General features: G+C 45.8%; 1 protein-coding gene across 1 annotated transcript in view; it reads left to right on the top strand.

Moving 5' to 3' along the window:
* The window catches only part of LOC309547718 (interferon alpha/beta receptor 2-like), an 83,757-nt gene that overhangs the window by 16,670 nt on the left and 47,264 nt on the right, over positions 1–19,823 (top strand). The window contains exon 5 of the mRNA XM_082247667.1: positions 19,335–19,504. Coding sequence (XP_082103793.1) covers positions 19,335–19,504 — 170 coding nt within the window. The remainder of the gene's footprint in view (positions 1–19,334; positions 19,505–19,823) is intronic.

The raw sequence follows: 19,823 nt of genomic DNA on the forward strand, positions 1-19,823 counted from the left end.
ATCACAAAAAATGGCCTGGTCAATAAGGAGGTAAAACCTTCCGGGGCTGAAGTGGTTATGAAAGACAGTGTTAAGAAAGTGTAGCACCCACCAGTGTGTGCTTCTAATAGTGACAGTATAAGAAAATTTAAAGTGGTAGTAAACTCCCATGGTTGACATTTACCTATAGGAAAGCCTATAATAAGGCTTACCTATAGGTAGAGTAAATATCTCCTAAACTTACACCGTTTAGGAGATATTTACTTGTGAATGGGCTAGTGAAGTCACTGGTGCATGCGCTCTGAAGGAGCGGCATGCCGGTGCTGTTCCTTCAGAGTCATGTGCGGTGAATAATTGCCCCCGTGTGCATGCACAAGAGGGACATCATCGAGGCACGGCCAATCAGAGGACGCAAACCTTTAAGGAAGGTTGGGTGAAGATGAAAGCCCTGTAAGCAGTGACAGTATGTCACTGGAGGACATTGTTTTAAGGTAGGTTTCACATAATGTTCTAGTATGCGTTGCATACTAGCCCATTATAACTTTACCTCTACCTAGTTTAAAAAAAAAAAAAAAAAAGCATGGCGGTTTACTACCTCCACTAAGCCTGTGAGTTTTAATTGGGTCAAGGTTTTTTAGAGGTCAGGACTGGATAACTCATCCTGGCATCTGAAGGCTTTGGAAAACCTTCTGAAACTAGAGGGCGGGGTTAGGAGGAGCTGCCATGAATTTTTGTAGGACTTCAGCCAATCCCCAGAAGTGGGCTGAGACAATCCTATAAATAAACATGGGCCATGCCAGCAAGGGAACTCGAGTGGAAGATGGAGATGGAGGGCAGAGGAGAGGCTGTCGGTGGCCCTTGAGGAACCCCTCAAGGAAGGGGTTTTACCTCGAGCTGTAGCTCAGGATAGCTGGCCTGGAAGTATTCCACCATAGGAGGCAACTGGGGGAATTCATGTCAGAAGAGGCACCAGGCAAAGTAACATCAGCAAAGTTCAGGGACAACACAAGGGGAGAGGCTGTCATCTGTAGCAGTGTTCTCTAAAGACGGAGTAGTACTCATGTCTTCATCCTTGCCCTGGGGAATCTCAGTGGTAGTGTGCCAGTCAGAGAGGACTGGGGTGGTGTGCCAGTCAGGAAGGACTGGGATAGCAAGCAGCCAGGTGGACTGGTATCTTCTGCAGCAGTCGAACTGGGCTCAGGGTCTACAGGAAGGCAGAAGGAGATGCTGTTCACTCCACATTGTGCTATTTACATAACGGACAGATGTTCTAATGGGAAGCAGCTCCTACGTGGGGTGTTCTACAAAAGTATCTCACAAAAAAAAAAAAATCGTATTGCAAGGGATTTATGAAATTTGATAGGTACTATTAAAGATAATGCACTATAAGCTCCTTTTTCTCTGTATACGATTTAATCTCAAAATAAGTGAATCTGTTGCCTTGCATACAAACCTTTATGGCTGGATCCTTGATTCATTTTGGAGCCTGATCCCGAGCTGTTTCATATGTGGTGGAATTGTCTATCATGCTGCATTACCGCAGCCTTTTGGTAAGGGACAATTTTTATTAATCAGCATGAGGGTGGAACACTGAGCAGCTGGAAGATACCTATATCAGCACGGTTAACAGTATGTCACTGGCTGTGGATTTTCTCTTAATTTATGGTACTTTTTTCTCACTGTTTGTTTTTCTTTTATCACAGAGGTTATTTTGTTTCATATTATTTTAATTTATATTTAGTGACAAACTCTGTGATATTTGCTACACACATCGGATTTGTTTCAATGGTTTTATGTTTGTTTTTTCATAAATGGCAATTCATATTGTATCCATATACACCTCTTAAGTGATATAAATTCTTGGTTCTTTTTCCAAAGATGTTAGCCTTGGATAATTTGTTTTTACCAAAACAAAATAATAAGTGCAGTGCTATGACCATAAAACACATGTAAAAACACAATGTGCAAATCATATATCGTAGCGAAACCAGTAAATTATACAATAAACATGTGCAAAATATAAAGGAGACACAATTCAAATAGGTGAAAAAAAGTCCCAAGTGAAAAAACGGCATCCAGACAAAAGTAGACGTGGTGATAGTGACAGGATTCCCACACCAACAGAGTAATTGTGAATGCGCTCACCGGAGGATATGGACCCAAACTTCCTTATGGAAAACGGGTCATGTAAGGCAGGTTGTGGTAACAAATCTCTCCAACAGCCAAAATATCGCCAGATGTTGAAACCGGAATGGCCAGGGGATTCAGCATAGGATACCCGGACTTCCAAACCGATGTCACATAGATGGAAATAAACCAAATAATGCAGACAGGGTAAAAGCGCTTTACAGTATTTATTAAAAGAGAAGGAATATACTTACAAACATCTTGTAAAACCGCGCATGTAGGTGGAGAGATGGCAGTGCAAGATCTGACGCGTTTCATCCAAACGGATAGTCAACAACAGAAAAGGGGGCCCAGAACCAAGAGAGGCACCAGTGGGGGGGTGGAGGGTCCAAAGGGAAAAGAAAAAGAACGAAATAGGTTCAGGGATTTTCAATCTTAGCAAAGTGGAATTGACTGAAGATGAATTAGTGACTCTGGATAAAGGCCTGAAGTACGTCCCTCAAAAACCCATGAACAAATTCAACACCTTTATAGACATCCATAAGTACATTCGTAAACTCAATGTCCAAAGGTATATTTTATCCAATCTGCGAAATATACCGTTCATGGGTATACTTCAAACATTAAACACTCGGGTCTTTCCAACCTGTCGGTGTTCAATCCCCCAGGTTCTATAGCTCCGTCAGTGCAGGTTTTCAAAGATCTAGTTTTAAAACATCTGGCTCATTTGCCTTTGAAAAAACAACCTGTGCATCCACAAGTTTGCATGGGTGTTAAGTCTCTATGTGAGAGAAAGCAGTTAGTAATTCGTCCCGCAGATAAGGCGGGGGGGGGGGGGGTTGTCATTCTTGACAAGGCAGACTATTGTACGGAAATGGCTAGAATTCTGGATGACCATGACACATACATCCAGTTACCCAACAATCCTACCACACAATTTGAGTGTAAGTTGTCAAAAATAATTGAAAGAGGTTTTAAAGATCGGATACTGAATAAAAAAGAAAAAAACTTACCCTGTGCCCACAGCTCTGAGAATACCTATCATGTATTACCTTACAAAAATACATAACAGCAGATGTGGCCTCCCTATACACGTGTATCCCACATACCCGTGGCTATGAGGCTGTGGATAATTTTTTGTCTTTGGACACTACTGTTCCCTCTCTCCAATGAGAGTTTATTTTAGAGTTATTACTTTTTGCCACGGGCCATAATTATTTTTAGTTCGAGGGGAAGTTTTATTTACAACAGAGGGGTGTGGCTATGGGGGCGAACTTTGCCCCCAGTCTGGCCAACCTTTTCATGGCCAAGTGGGAGGAGGATGTATTCTAACCTCTGGCTCAACCAGAGTTGACACTATGGGTTCGTTATATAGACGACATTCTCCTCCTATGGAAGGGTGACCCAACATCCCTGGAGACATTCATGTCCTATTTGAACTAGAATGATCGAGAAATACAGTTGTCTGTCCTATGAGTGAAATAGGGAAAATATAAATTTTCTTGATTTAGAGATATTAGTGGTGAATAATCAGTTGATTACAAATACGTAATTTAAAAGTACAGATCAAAACTCATAACTACTACAGACAGTTAGTTGCCACCATCATAGTTGGCTCAATTCTATACCTCTGAGCCAATTTACCATATTAAGACATAATTGCACCCTTGATGCTGATTTTTTTAAACAGTCTTGAAACATAGATTTGTGGCAAAAGGGTACAAACCATCTGACCTGGAGGTTGAGATCAATAGGGTGTCCAAGTTGGACAGGGCTTCATTATTGTCTGATCTTCCTAGGGAATCTAAAAATGCTGATTTCGCTAAATGGTCATTCTTCACTGAATTTTCCACACAGCATCGACAAATCAAAAGCATTTTTTCCAAATATTGGGATATCCTTAAGGGTGACAGGATTCTTGGTCCCTTGCTCCCTGACAAAGCGTTGGTTACATGTAGAGGGGCTCCATCTCTGAAGGGCCGGCCCGTCTGGCTCCCAATGTGATGGACCCACCAGTTAAACCAACATTTTTTCACAACCTAGTTGGCTACTTTCTATGTAGAAGGTGTAATGTGTGTAAATGGAACTGTCATCATGGAAGGGAAATGGTTTAGTTCCAGTTCATGGTCACTAGTTCCATTTTCCACATTAAGGTTTTTGCTACTTGTAACCAGTGTTCCCTTTAAGGTGCGCGCGTGCGCGGTCGCGCAGTGGAAATTACGTCCCGCGCAAGCACCTAGTTAGACGGCGCAGCCGCAGACGGAGCGGCCAGGGAGCAGAGCGTGCACCCCGAGAGCACGCCCATCGTGTGACAATAGCGAATGAAAATTCGCTATTGTCATACGGATCCTCCTCCTGGCCAATCAGGGAGCGGGTCCTCCCGCTTCCTGATTGGCCGAAAGGCCAACTTCATGCCATTGGCCGAGGAGGAGGCGCCGGGACTCGGGAGGATGGAGACGCGGGAAGCTGGAAGCCGGGGACTGAAGACAGAGTGCCGTGACCGTCCGTGAGGTAAGTGCACGGGGTCGCGGGGGGGCATTGCTGTGGCACTCTGCAGTTTATTGGGGGCATTGCTGTGGCACTCTGCATTTTATTGGGGGCATTGCTGTGGCACTCTGCATTTTATTGGGGGCATTGCTGTGGCACTCTGCATTTTATTGGGGGCATTGCTGTGGCACTCTGCATTTTATTGGGGGCATTGCTGTGGCACTCTGCATTTTATTGGGGGCATTGCTGTGGCACTCTGCATTTTATTGGGGGCATTGCTGTGGCACTCTGCATTTTATTGGGGGCATTGCTGTGGCACTCTGCATTTTATTGGGGGCATTGCTGTGGCACTCTGCATTTTATTGGGGGCATTGCTGTGGCACTCTGCATTTTATTGGGGGCATTGCTGTGGCACTCTGCATTTTATTGGGGGCATTGCTGTGGCACTCTGCATTTTATTGGGGGCAATGCTGTGGCACTCTGCATTTTATTGGGGGCAATGCTGTGGCACTCTGCATTTTATTGGGGGCAATGCTGTGGCACTCTGCATTTTATTGGGGGCAATGCTGTGGCACTCTGCAGTTTATTGGGGGCAATGCTGTGGCACTCTGCAGTTTATTGGGGGCAATGCTGTGGCACTCTGCAGTTTATTGGGGGCAATGCTGTGGCACTCTGCAGTTTATTGGGGGCAATGCTGTGGCACTCTGCAGTTTATTGGGGGCATTGCTGTGGCACTCTGCAATTTATTGGGGGCATTGCTGTGGCACTCTGCAATTTATTGGGGGCAATGCTGTGGCACTCTGCAATTTATTGGGGGCAATGCTGTGGCACTCTGCAATTTATTGGGGGCATTGCTGTGGCACTCTGCATTTTATTGGGGGCATTGCTGTGGCACTCTGCATTTTATTGGGGGCATTGCTGTGGCACTCTGCATTTTATTGGGGGCAATGCTGTGGCACTCTGCAGTTTATTGGGGGCAATGCTGTGGCACTCTGCAGTTTATTGGGGGCAATGCTGTGGCACTCTGCAGTTTATTGGGGGCAATGCTGTGGCACTCTGCAGTTTATTGGGGGCAATGCTGTGGCACTCTGCAGTTTATTGGGGGCAATGCTGTGGCACTCTGCAGTTTATTGGGGGCAATGCTGTGGCACTCTGCAGTTTATTGGGGGCAATGCTGTGGCACTCTGCAGTTTATTGGGGGCAATGCTGTGGCACTCTGCAGTTTATTGGGGGCAATGCTGTGGCACTCTGCAGTTTATTGGGGGCATTGCTGTGGCACTCTGCAGTTTATTGGGGGCAATGCTGTGGCACTCTGCAATGTATTGGGGGCATTGCTGTGGCACTCTGCAATGTATTGGGGGCATTGCTGTGGCACTCTGCAATGTATTGGGGGCATTGCTGTGGCACTCTGCAATGTATTGGGGGCATTGCTGTGGCACTCTGCAGTTTATTGGGGGCATTGCTGTGGCACTCTGCAATGTATTGGGGGCATTGCTGTGGCACTCTGCAATGTATTGGGGGCATTGCTGTGACACTCTGCAATGTATTGGGGGCATTGCTGTGACACTCTGCAATGTATTGGGGGCATTGCTGTGACACTCTGCAATTTATTGGGGGCATTGCTGTGGCACTCTGCAGTTTATTGGGGGCATTGCTGTGGCACTCTGCAGTTTATTGGGGGCATTGCTGTGGCACTCTGCAGTTGATTGGGGCAAGCTGGTCACTCTGCATTGACGTCCCCCCCCCCCCCCCCCCCATTGCTCAATCTAAAGGTTTGCGCTCAGAAATTTTTTTATTTGCTCAGCTCAGTAAAAAATTAGAGGGAACATTGCTTGTAACACAACGCATATTGTTTATCTTATCACCTGCCCATGCATAAAACAATATGTGGGACGCACCATCAGAATATTTGCGGTTAGAGTGAACGAACATATCACAAACATAGTTAAAGGTAAAACTAACCACAGCGTCCCTAAACATTACTCTTTTCATCACAATAAAGACCCCAAGGTCACGTTGTTTCAAATTATTGACCACTATGTGGCCCCATGGAGGGGGGGGGGTTCCAATAAGCGTGGTGTCTCACGTCTTGAGACTTATTGGATTTACACGTTGCGGAGTTATACGCCCTATGGGCTGAATATAGAGTGGACGTGGACATCAATGCATTTATCAGCACATCTTAAGTGTGCGTCTCATGCCTTTGTGTCCCCAAGTTCTCCGCATTGAGCACACCTTAGAATATTTGGGCCTTTCCTGTTAGTCTATTTACACGTTGGGTACAATTTTTAGTTTCTGGAGTTTTTATGGTCAACTTTTTGAGCTACGTTATCTTTTTCTGTGTCATTGGTCTTGCATCATATTTACCAATATTAGCTCTTGTACTTACATTTTAATTTTTATTTTATTTTCGAGTATTTAAGTTCATGTATTTTTATTATGTGGCACTTGAGTGTGCCTTGTTTTTAATTGGTAGGCCGTGAGGGTCTCATTTTAACCCCGAGCTCCTAATGATCTAGATGTGTATATCTAGGGGGAGTGAGATACATCTTATTACCAATATACATCTGTGTTAAAGGTATTGACCAAAATGCATTTCCCTTTATGGTGTCACGGGTTTAGCTTCCTGTGCTGCGGGGTTGGTTTAAGTTCGCTTCTCCCATGTAGTCCCGTCATCCTTTGTCATTGTTTATCTATGGCCGGAGGCTTTACACGCAATCCCGGAAGTGACACTCGTGATGAGGTCACTTTCTGGCATGACACTACATCCCGGGCCGTGCTGTTGGTGGAATGAGTCTTAAACCTCCCTTCCTCCATCCAAAATGGAAAAAAAAACGTTTTTTGAAGTAATACAAAAGTCTTGTTTTTTTTTTTTTTTTAGTTAAAAAAAAACAAACATGTTATACTTACCTCCTCTGTGCAATTGGTTTTGCACAGAGCAGCCCAGATCCTCCTCTTCTCGGGTCCCTCTTTGGTGTTCCTGGCCCCTCCCTCCTGTTGAGTGCCCCCACAGCAAGCAGCTTGCTATTGGGGCACCCGAGCCGAGTTACAGCTCCCTGTGTCCATTCAGACAAGGAGCTACGGCCTTGCTCTGCCCCTTTCTCTCCTCATTGACTGACTGACTTTGAGGCAATGGTGCCGGACTGCTGTCTCAGTCAATGGGGAAGGGAGTCCCGGGCAGCAGAGACACTCCTGCAACATCGCTGGATCCAGATGAGGCTCACGTAAGAATTAGAGGGGCTGAGGGAGGCTGCTGCCCACAGAAGGTTTTTTTATCTTAATGCATAGAATACATTAAGATTTTTAAAAAAAAACCTTCTGCCTTTACAACCACTTTACATTCTACTTTAAAACTTTAAAACGGTTAAAAATACGGTAATATACTGTCTTACGCTGCTTTGAACATGCTCAGTTGATCTCTATTTTTTGTCACTGTGCTGAAAATGTAGGGGCCAGACTGCTGACAGCCTAAATATTTATTGCTGCTCCTGGGCTCTGGGCTTCAGCAAGAAGAAGCAGGAGCAATGCTGGAGGCAATATACAGCACACACCAATTTTGGTAGCATAATTGTTAATAAAGAATGTTTGATCCTTGCTAAAGAACATTATTTTTTATCAATTTGTTAATTAATAAAGTTCTGCTTTAAAACAGAACTCCAGCTTTTCCTGCCCAAAATAACAGACGCATTGTGAATTTTAATGAATCACAACCCCTTTGTCTTTGAATCTGCCTCTTACCTACTTTAGCTGTAAAAGCCAAGTTTCTGTGTCTGTGATGTCACTCCTCCTCCTGGCTGAGTTTCAAAGTTCTCTGACTTCCTGACACCCCACCCACCATCAGAGCTATGACGGAAGTTACATCATTTGTACATACCGTACTAAAAGGCTACAGAAGGGTGTGTTTTAGGTTAGAAATGTTGCAGGAAGGCACTTAAGTGGGGTACACACTATAAGAAAATTGGGGACGAACGATCTTCTGATTTTCCTCATTGTTTCACAGCAAATTGGAACCGATGAATGAACATTTGTATGAAAATTCTTGTACGACAAAGGCTTTTTTGGTGTTGTTGTTTATTTTTTCGGATCATGAACAGTCTTTATTTTCTGATTTTCCTTGTACAAAAATGGTACACATTAAACTAAAATCGTTTGTTTTTTTTCCTTACGAGAAAAAGTTTGGAGTTTGTCCCTTCGAGAATTTTCGTACGAAAATTCAGAATCTGCTGTCGAAAGTTGTGTACACACTATACCAAAATCGTACGAAAATTCTTTGGACAAAAATGTTCGCCCGATTTTCTTATAGCGCATGCTAGCCTTTATGCCTCGTACACACGATCAGATAATCGGATTACTTATCGTTCGCATTTGGTTGCATGATACTAATATCGAATTCAACAATGCGTACTAAGCTTATGATTTTTTTCGTACGATTCTGGAAAAGCTTCCTTGTTGCGTAGCTACGTATCGGATAGTGCAAAACAAAAACAATGTCAGCCAGGCTTTTTCAGGGTTATTTTTGTGTTTCTGATCATGCGTAGCCTTTGTCTATTGATTTTTAGCGAATGCATATGTAGCACCACCCCCGCAGGAGCTGCTGATTAGATTATTGGGTCTACGTCCTGCCTAACAACCCACAGAATTGGCTCGAACCCTCCCTAGGCACAACTGACCCAGAATAGGACTGGAATACCAAATGGCTACACAGATTGGAATATAACACTTCAATAAATAATAATGACCTGTTACCTCTCTCCAGCTGCAGTCCTTCTGGGTAATACAAGGTGACCACACACAAGCTTGCTTTTAAACAGGAAAGTTATTTACTGTGAATCAAATAAACAGTTTCGATACAGTAAAATATGACTTTGTAAAAGGATATACTAATTAATTAATCAAAGATAAGATAAATACTGTGATATCACTCCTCAAGGGCACATTAATTGTTTCAGGAAATGTCTCAGAGCCTATAGGACCGCCATCTTAATCACTATTATACTTTTGGAGATAAGGCTCAGCATTCAGTTAGACACAGTATCAGAATGTCAGACCTATCTGAGTCCGCTGTTTCTTCTCTATATCTTCGCTAGCAACGTTGGTGCACTCGCAATTTGTAATCCACATTGAGGATGGGTGATCAATAGAGAGAATGGCAGCAAACAGTTAGTAATCACCGCGGGGTGTCTGTGCAGGATTGCCGGTAAAACTTCTGCGAGAGATGTACTGGGCCACTTGGTATATTGCCTTCTACTACTCTAAGGCTAATCCTGACTAAAGTTACTTCTTTGATAGATAGAGTCAGTTTTTGGGCAGGTGCCCTCTCACCAACAGGACTGTCTCCCAGGAAGCCTCCGCTGCTGTCTCAGTCTCCGGCCTCTGTCACCAGCCGCGCTAGGTATTTGGGGTGGATGAGTCTGGTCTCTGTAGAACATCGATGGGACCTCCAGGAGGGATCCTCTACTGGAGATGAAACACTGCAACTTAGTCACTTAAGGCCCAGGAGTTTCGGCCTAGCATACAGCATCAGCCCACAGCACTGGCATCCTGCTTGTCTCACTGTGTCTTTCCCAAGAGAGTGAGCCTGGCTCCTCCCTTCCTTTATAAAGCTTCCCCCAGAAGGCTGTGCGGTGCAGCAGTGCACCCTGGTATTCTCAAAGCACTATGGGCGATGAAGACTGCTCAACTTCCTGAAAGGAAAATAACATCAAAAGACATTCCATAGCCGCTGCAATGTGTCCTTTTGGCCACTAGATGGAGCCGAGTTCCTCTCAAATGTCAAGCAGCAGTCTTTTAGAACTTGTATAATGGAAGACCCCGCTACACACTCCCCCCACTTGAGAAACTTTGGTCCCCAAAGAGGACAACAGCATGTACTCCAGTGCATATGTTGGCAGTACACAAAAAAAAAAACATTAACATATGCATAACAGGGAATCATCTTCCTTTTCATAAGCAGAGTTCAAACTTAACAACTGCATATTACAACACAGGTTCGACATAGGAACCTCCCACCAATTGTCAGGGGAGGGAAGGTAATTCTGTTCACAGACCCCTGACACTTGAGTGGCTTGTACAGATGTGCCTGGGGGTGAGCTAGGGTTGTCCTCCACCAAATCTGCGGTGGAAGAACTAGGCTGATCAAGAGTTCGTTTGGAAGTAAAGATAGCCTCTTCTGAGCATTCACCCAATTGGTCATAGGTCAGTCTTTTGGGCGGGTGAATGACTCTTCTTTCCCTCTGTTCTTTGGGATGCACGATCTCAGAGGTACTAGGACCAGCCACTTCTGGGGATTCTTCAATGTCCTCCTCCTCATGTTCCAACACACAGGAATCTGATGCTTCAAGAGCGGTCAGTTCTTCTTCAGAGGAAGGTGCAACCTCCTCCTCAGGATCTTCATCATCAACTACTTCTTCTGGAAGCATGTGGAAAGGTATGAATTCGGGGGCTTCCGCCCGAAGGGTTCCTCTGTCAGCCAATTCGGATGAAGACAGGGAGGCAGGTGTGGGTTCTGGTAACTGAGACGACCACATCCAGTCAGGTACCTCCTCTTCATCTTCCAGATCTTCAGATGGAGAATTTCCCTCCCTCACATCTGGGAGTGTCGACTGAGATCTGGTGACTGGTCTGGACAGGCGAGAGGTCGAAGGGGTCTCTGGCGAATCTACGACAGGAGGCATGCGAACTGCTTCAGAGAGAGGCAGTAAATGGTTCCTATGCCAAGTCTTCAATGGACCCACACTTCCTTCAGGCCGAATTTGATACACAGGGAGGTTTGGTAGTTGCTTGCAGATAACATAAGGTTGGGACTTCCAGCGGTCTGCCAACTTGTGTTTTCCCGGGACACCCAAGTTCCTCAACAATACCCTGTCCCCTGGTTGCAAGTCTTGGATCCGAACTTTTAAGTCGAAATTCCTTTTATTCCTCAGTCCACGTTGATCAGATGTGGCCTGAGCTTTATCATAGGCCGATTTCAGACTCTTCCGCAGTCGGTCCACATATCCCTTGTGCGATGCTGAAGAGGTGTGATCGGGCGAGATGCCAAAGGCCAAATCCACTGGCAATCGAGCCTCTCGTCCAAACATTAGACGATAAGGGGAATATCCAGTAGCATCACTGACAGTACTGTTGTAGGCATGCACAATGGCAGCTACATGTTTGCCCCAATGCTGTTTCTTCTCTGAGCTTAAAGTCCCCAACATGTCCAAAAGAGTCCTGTTAAATCTTTCCGGCTGGGCATCCCCTTGTGGATGGTAGGGAGTAGTTCTAGTCTTTTGGATGCCTAACAGATCTAACAGTCTCTTGATCAGTCTGCTTTCAAAGTCTCTTCCCTGATCTGAATGGAGGCGTTGTGGTAACCCATAGTGTACAAAGAACTTTTCTACAAGAACTTTGGCTACTGTAGAGGCCTTCTGATCCCTTGTTGGGAATGCTTGGGCGTATCTGGTAAAATGGTCTGTTACCACAAGGACATTCCCTTGGCCACTCAGATCAGGCTCTAGGCAAAGGAAATCAATGCACACCAGTTCCATGGGTCCCTGGCTTTGCAGATGGCCCATTGGGGCTGCTTGACGTGGCAGAGTCTTCCTTTGTATACATCGGACACAAGAATGACAGTATCCTTCAACTTCGGCCCTCATACAGGGCCAGTAGAACCTGTCTCTGACAAGCTGAAAAGTTCTTTCAGGTCCCAGATGGCCATGATTATCATGAAGAGCAGCCAGAACTCTCTCCCTGTATTTAGCTGGTAAGAACAGTTGCCACTTCTCCTCCAGATCTTCAGATGGGCCTCTTCGGTAGGCCACCCCTTCTCGGATCTGTAACCGGGTCCACTCTCTATGCAACAGACGGGCCCCCTGAGGAGAGTCGGTGAGAAGCAACTCAGGGCGCTGGATCTCCAAGGCTTCCAAAAGAAGTTTTCCCAGAGGGTCTTCCAGCTGCTCCTTCCTCAAGTCCCTCTTGGACAGCCGGGGTAAATCTTCCCCTTCAACCTGGGTCACCCTGCAATAGTATTTGGGTACTCCGACAGCCGAAACCCCAATCTCTTCGGCTCTTGATCCTCCTCTGGATCGAAGTTCAGTTCCCTGATATAGGGCACGCACCCCTTCTGGAGCCAAATGGGTCCATTCTTCATCAGGTTCGTGTGGTGCATGCAACCTTCTGGATAGGGCATCTGCATCCCTGTTCCCGATTCCTGGCCGATACTTCAGGCTGAAGTTGAAGCTAGAGAGGGCAGCCAACCATCTGTGTCCTGTTGCATCCAGCTTAGCTGTAGTCAACAGATAGGTAAGGGGATTATTATCCGTCTTGACAATGAATTCAGCTCCGTACAGGTAATCTTTCAGTTTGTCGACCACTGCCCACTTTAAGGCCAGGAATTCAAGTTTGTGGGTAGGATAATTCCTTTCAGCAGGTAGTAGACTCCTGCTCACGTAGGCTACGGGTCGCAGGTGGCCCCCATGTTCCTGGTAGAGTACCCCACCCAGCCCATCTCGGCTGGCATCGACATGTAGTTCATATGGTTTCGTGGGGTCTGCGTAGGCCAACACAGGGGCAGTGGTTAGATTCTTTTTCAACTGAATGAAAGCCCCTTCACATTCTGGGGTCCACTGATCCTGGATGGACTCCTTGGCCTTCCGGGGTCCCATGGTGGACTTCATTGGCTTGACCAGTTCAGGAACGTCATCTTCTTCGTTCTTTAGTAACTCATTGAGGGGTCGGGCAATCTTGGCGAACCCCTCTACAAACCTCCTGTAATAGGAGCAAAAACCCAGGAACGACCGAAGTTCGGTCACATTTGTAGGTCTCGGCTAGGAGGCGACAGCATCCAGCTTGTCCGGGTCGGTGGCCACCCCTTCTTCAGACACGATGTGGCCCAGGTAATGGACCGAGGACTGATAGAATTGGCACTTCTCAGGAGAAAGTTTCAGGCCTTCTTCATGTAGCCTCTTCAGGACCTTTTCCAACCTCTCCTCGTGTTCTTCCAAAGTTCTGCCAAACACGATAACATCATCCAAGTATACCAGTACCTCTATCAAATTCATATCTCCAACGGTCCTTTCCATCAGCCTTTGGAAGGTAGCAGGGGCCCCTGACAATCCCTGAGGCATGCGATTGAACTCAAAGAACCCCACAGGGGTGATGAAGGCTGTCTTCTCCCGATCTTCAGGGTGCATGGGGATCTGATAATACCCACTCTTTAAGTCCATCACACTGAACCACTTCGCCCCTGACAGGCTCTGTAGGGCGTCTTCGATTCGAGGAGTGGTATACTGGTCTGGGATGGTTCTTCTGTTCAGTGTTCGGTAGTCGATACAAAGCCTCAGAGATCCGTTTTTCTTCCGGACTACCACTATCGGAGAAGCATATGGGCTCCTGGATTCTCGAATAACCCCAGTCTTCTTGAGTTCCGCCAGCTGCTGACGTAGATCTTCTAAGTCACCTAAGGGAACTCGCCGGACTCTTTCTCGGAAAGGTTTGTCCTCACTCAGGCGGATCTTATGAGTGGCACTCCTGGCGCATCCCACGTCGAACTCAGCCCTAGAAAATATTCCTCGCCATCCAGCAAGTTGTGCCTTGGCCCTCTTCACCCATTCTGGTGGGAGGGCAGCGTTTCCAGAGCAGAGCTCTTCTATAACATCTTCACCCCTTCCCTCCTCTTTAAGATCAGATGGGACAACTGGGGTAGCCGGGTTAACTTGGCCCAACAGCACTCTGGCCGGTACCTTCACCGGTGTAGTAGAGGTGTTTCTGACACTCACTAAAACCCTTCCATGGTTTTTCTGTAACACCTTCAAAGGGATCACTTCAGGGATTACTTCTATCCCTCTCTCCTCTTCCTGTGGACCTGATTCAAAGATGATAAAAGGGCCCGGCTGTTTCCATGTGAGTTTAACGGAAGCTTTCAGACAAGCCACCTCTCCTGGCTGCAAGACCTTTTCCGTTCTGTCCAACTTCCAGAGTCTTCCAACTCCTTCTGCAGGAGTCTCTTGCTCCAATACTAATCGTTGATAGGCCTGCCGTAGCATGGGGTGAATCCTTGGCGCTGGAGCATCCTGTCCCTGGACCAGTTGTGTCAGGAGGCGCCTTACTAGGTCAGTGTTGGTCCCTACGATGAGAGAGCTTTTGTTGGCCCCTGGCGGACGAGGACAGACCACCGCTAGGGTGTCGAAGGTTTCAGCTTCACCAGCCACTGATGGGTCAAAGGTCAACTTGATTGGCAGATACCCGTCATAGGGAAAACTTTGAGTCCCGATACCCCATATCTCCAGATCTTCCAACTTCTGCAGAGGTAGATGGGTAAGGTGTTTATCATAGAAGTCTCTATACAGAAGAGTCACTTGGGCCCCAGTGTCAAGGAGGGCTCTTGTGTAAATTCCTTCTACCTGGACAGAGACTACAGGGGAAGGCCCGACCAAGTTAGTTGGGAATTCTCTTGAAGTGGCCTTGTTGTCTGATTCAGTTCTCTGCACCCAGGCTCTTTTCTTTTTTTTTCTTCTGGACTTCAGTCCCCTCTGGGCCCGGTGTGCATTGATTTTCCTTCTCTCAGTAGCCTGGAGTATAGAACTAGGGGCGTTGTACCTGGATCTGACTCCCTGACTCAGATTCCCTGAATCATTGAGTCTCTTGGATTCCCTTGAAACTGGCGGGCACCCGGTCGACTCCTTCACGGGTGCCCTCTGAAGTTTTTCCGCTGGCTTGCGAGGTTCTGAGGCGACATTTCCTGGGCTGGGACATACTCCTCTAACATGTCCTACTCCCCCACAGTTGAAACAAGTTAGCGATCTCCTAGGTCTCGGTTCCGGGTCTACTCTAAGGTTAGAAGGTTTATCCGGCTTCTCTGACACGTTCCCATCAGGTAGAGTAGATGCCTGACTAGTCAGGATGGACACCATTTCTATCAACTGGGACACCTGGGTCTTTAGGAGTTCGACTTGCGAGTCACTTTCTTTTGCACTTATCACTCTGACACGAGCAGTTGAGTCAAACTGCCGACTCTTCCTTTTGTTGTCTAACATGACCTCTTCTTCTCTGACCATTCGGATCAGGTCAGGGTATTCCAGAATGCCACCATCTTGGCGAGTTGGCAACAGTATGGCAATGGGATCTAAGGGTTGAGCCCCTCTCAGCACCTGCCGTGCACGAGTCTCATCTACCTTCCGGGGGTCTATCCCTTTCTTTATCAAGATCTGGTGGATGATCTTATCTAGGCGTCTAATAAATTCGGACAACTTCTCTTCCTCTTCTTGGTAACAGTGGTCTAACTGGTAAAGAAGTTCAGCCACGTTCTCCGTCCGACCAAATACATCTTGTAGAATGTCTAGATAATCCTGTGCAGTACAGTTCTTTTTGCTTAGCTTGAGATTACGTACGGCCTCTAGTGCAGGTCCCTTTAAACTTTCTGTGATTCTCTGTTTCTTGTGCTGTTCTGGTACCTCCCACTCTTCCAAAGCCTGAGTGGCGGTATCTAACCACTCTTCAAACCCATCTTCTGTCGAAGGCACAGGCTGTTTCCCAGAGAATGTCCTGAGCTTCCTATATTCAGTCATCAGATAGTTTGGGGAGTCCTTACTACATTTTGCTACGATTTCCCCGAGAACAGCACACAGTTCTGAGCTAAAGGTAGACAAAGGTGGTGACTCTGGACTCCCTTCTTGGACACCTTTTTCTTTGCTGGATCCCCCAGGAGTGGTGGATGAGGGACCTTCAGTAAGGACTTCTGGATGTATTAAGAAAAGTTCTGTTTGGTCAGTAGTCTTTACACTGGTTCCCTTAAAGTAATCAGGGACCCCCTTCCTCCACTCACACAATGCATACGTGTGTGGAACGGTGGTGTCTGTCTTTATGTCAGTCACCCAGAATTTCCTGTCTGTGGACAGTGCCCTTAAAACTGGGAGGAGTTTTTCCTCAGTCCAGACCTCTCCCTTGATTTCAACCACCAGGCCATTTTCCACTACGACATTCTCTTCCCTGCACCACTCGGCTGCAGCGGTAGGATCCATTTCTGCGTTGAGGGGGATTCTGTGGCTGAGAGGGTTGTGTTGCAGGACTGTAGATGATCCCGGACGAGCCCCCACGTGTAGCACCACCCCCGCAGGAGCTGCTGATTAGATTATTGGGTCTACGTCCTGCCTAACAACCCACAGAATTGGCTCGAACCCTCCCTAGGCACAACTGACCCAGAATAGGACTGGAATACCAAATGGCTACACAGATTGGAATATAACACTTCAATAAATAATAATGACCTGTTACCTCTCTCCAGCTGCAGTCCTTCTGGGTAATACAAGGTGACCACACACAAGCTTGCTTTTAAACAGGAAAGTTATTTACTGTGAATCAAATAAACAGTTTCGATACAGTAAAATATGACTTTGTAAAAGGATATACTAATTAATTAATCAAAGATAAGATAAATACTGTGATATCACTCCTCAAGGGCACATTAATTGTTTCAGGAAATGTCTCAGAGCCTATAGGACCGCCATCTTAATCACTATTATACTTTTGGAGATAAGGCTCAGCATTCAGTTAGACACAGTATCAGAATGTCAGACCTATCTGAGTCCGCTGTTTCTTCTCTATATCTTCGCTAGCAACGTTGGTGCACTCGCAATTTGTAATCCACATTGAGGATGGGTGATCAATAGAGAGAATGGCAGCAAACAGTTAGTAATCACCGCGGGGTGTCTGTGCAGGATTGCCGGTAAAACTTCTGCGAGAGATGTACTGGGCCACTTGGTATATTGCCTTCTACTACTCTAAGGCTAATCCTGACTAAAGTTACTTCTTTGATAGATAGAGTCAGTTTTTGGGCAGGTGCCCTCTCACCAACAGGACTGTCTCCCAGGAAGCCTCCGCTGCTGTCTCAGTCTCCGGCCTCTGTCACCAGCCGCGCTAGGTATTTGGGGTGGATGAGTCTGGTCTCTGTAGAACATCGATGGGACCTCCAGGAGGGATCCTCTACTGGAGATGAAACACTGCAACTTAGTCACTTAAGGCCCAGGAGTTTCGGCCTAGCATACAGCATCAGCCCACAGCACTGGCATCCTGCTTGTCTCACTGTGTCTTTCCCAAGAGAGTGAGCCTGGCTCCTCCCTTCCTTTATAAAGCTTCCCCCAGAAGGCTGTGCGGTGCAGCAGTGCACCCTGGTATTCTCAAAGCACTATGGGCGATGAAGACTGCTCAACTTCCTGAAAGGAAAATAACATCAAAAGACATTCCATAGCCGCTGCAATGTGTCCTTTTGGCCACTAGATGGAGCCGAGTTCCTCTCAAATGTCAAGCAGCAGTCTTTTAGAACTTGTATAATGGAAGACCCCGCTACACATACAGTACTGATTAAACGATTGTCGTTCGCTAGGCTAACGTACGAAAAAAGTTTTCGTGTTTGTGCCTTCGGATTTTGTTGGACTAAATGTCATGATCGGCTTTCAAAAGCTGTGTACTAACGATAAGATTATCGTGCGATCAATCGAAAGCAATTTTTTTTGATTATTTGATCGTTTGTACGAGGCATTAGTCTACATCCAGACTATACAGAGTGCCTCAACTAAAACCCATAATATCAGGAGATCTGCAGACATGCATGGTACATACGTAGGAATTATCTTTGCTGGGACTGATCATTCCATTCAGTTCTAGTGAAAAGAAAGTTGGAAATCAGCTTTAACCACTTCTGAACCGGAAGGATTTGCCCCCTTAATGACCAGGCCATTTTTTGCAATTCGGCACTATGTAATTTTAATGGACAATTGCGCGGTCTTGCGACGCTGTACCTAAATAAAATTGATTTCCTTTTTTTCACACAAATAGAGCTTTCTTTTGGTGGTATTTGATCACCTGTATGTTTTTTATTTTTTGCGCTATAAGCAAAAAAAGAGCGACAATTCTGAAAAAAAAAAAAACAATATTTTTCACATTCTGCTATATAACATTCCCAAAAAAAATCAATTTTTTTTGAACATTTTAGGCCAATTTATTTCTGCTACATATTTTTGGTAAAAAAAATCACAATAAGTGTATTTTGATTGGTTTGCGCAAAAGTTATCACGTCTACTAACTACGGGAAAGATTTATGTCATTTTTATTGTTTTTTTTTACTAGTAATGGTGGCGATCTGCGATTTGTTTGCGGGACTGCGACATTGCGGCGTACAGATCGGACCCCTAACTGACATTTTTGACACTTTTGGGGGGATCAGTGACATTACTACAGTAATCAGTGCTATAAATATGCACTCTTACTGTAATAATGACACTGGCAGGAAAGGGGCTAACACAGTGGGTGATCAAGGCATTAAATGTGTACCTAGGGGAGTGTTTCTAACTGTATGGGGGTTGGGCTTTTTAAAATGATCAAAGAGACCTGTGATCCTATATAGAAGGATCACAGGTGCTCTGAGATCATTCCAGAGAGAAGAACAGTCAGCTGTGTTTACAACAGCTGTCCGTACTTCTCTCTCAGCGGGGAACGATCGCAAATGGCTGGCGGCAATCAGAGCTCCCAGACCCAAGCATCGGAGTCCCTGCTGCCGAGTGGGGGGGGGGGAGCGGCACGTGCTCTCCCCCTAGCTGCAGGCGCGTGACCCACGTAGGGCTACAGCGGTTTGCGCAGGAGGGCCAGCCTGCTGCAGTAGATCTGCGGCGGGCAGTCTGAAAGAGGTTAAGAGATCTTTTTTTTCTAAACTTCAGAAATCTTTGCACTGGATATTTTTATAAGGTATATATCTTATTTTTTCTTTTCAGCTGTGGTAGGTCCTCCGATCGTGGATGTTGTGGTGGCAGGCAGTGGTATTAATGTCTCTATTAGTCTACCTGTCTCTTATTTATGGAAAAAAGAAAAACAGAGCTTTGACTCCATCCTGACAGCCTATCCTGCCATAGATTATAGAATCGAGCTAGAGTCCTCCACAAAGGTAATTATCATATTCACTATACAGATAGAAAATATCAGTACCGCTATCAATAGACACAGGCATGCAGACCTGCTTCCAATCTTCTAAAGTGTATAGCGGGGGGATGCTCTGTACTTCTTTTCAATGCAAGCCCATTCTACCTTTTTTTTTTTTTTTCTTTTAAAATGCACATGCACCTAGACTGTGGAAATTAAAGTATTTACATATTCTTAACAAGCAGAAAAAGAAGCTGCCAATGACCTCTCTAGCCGTATGCACTGTGAAGTAACTTCAAAGATCACAACAAAGACTCTAAAGTCGGTTTTTATTTGGTTTCTAA

Source organism: Pelophylax lessonae (assembly GCF_965119305.1).
Source record: "Pelophylax lessonae genome assembly, chromosome: 2".
Classification (NCBI taxonomy): domain Eukaryota; kingdom Metazoa; phylum Chordata; class Amphibia; order Anura; family Ranidae; genus Pelophylax; species Pelophylax lessonae.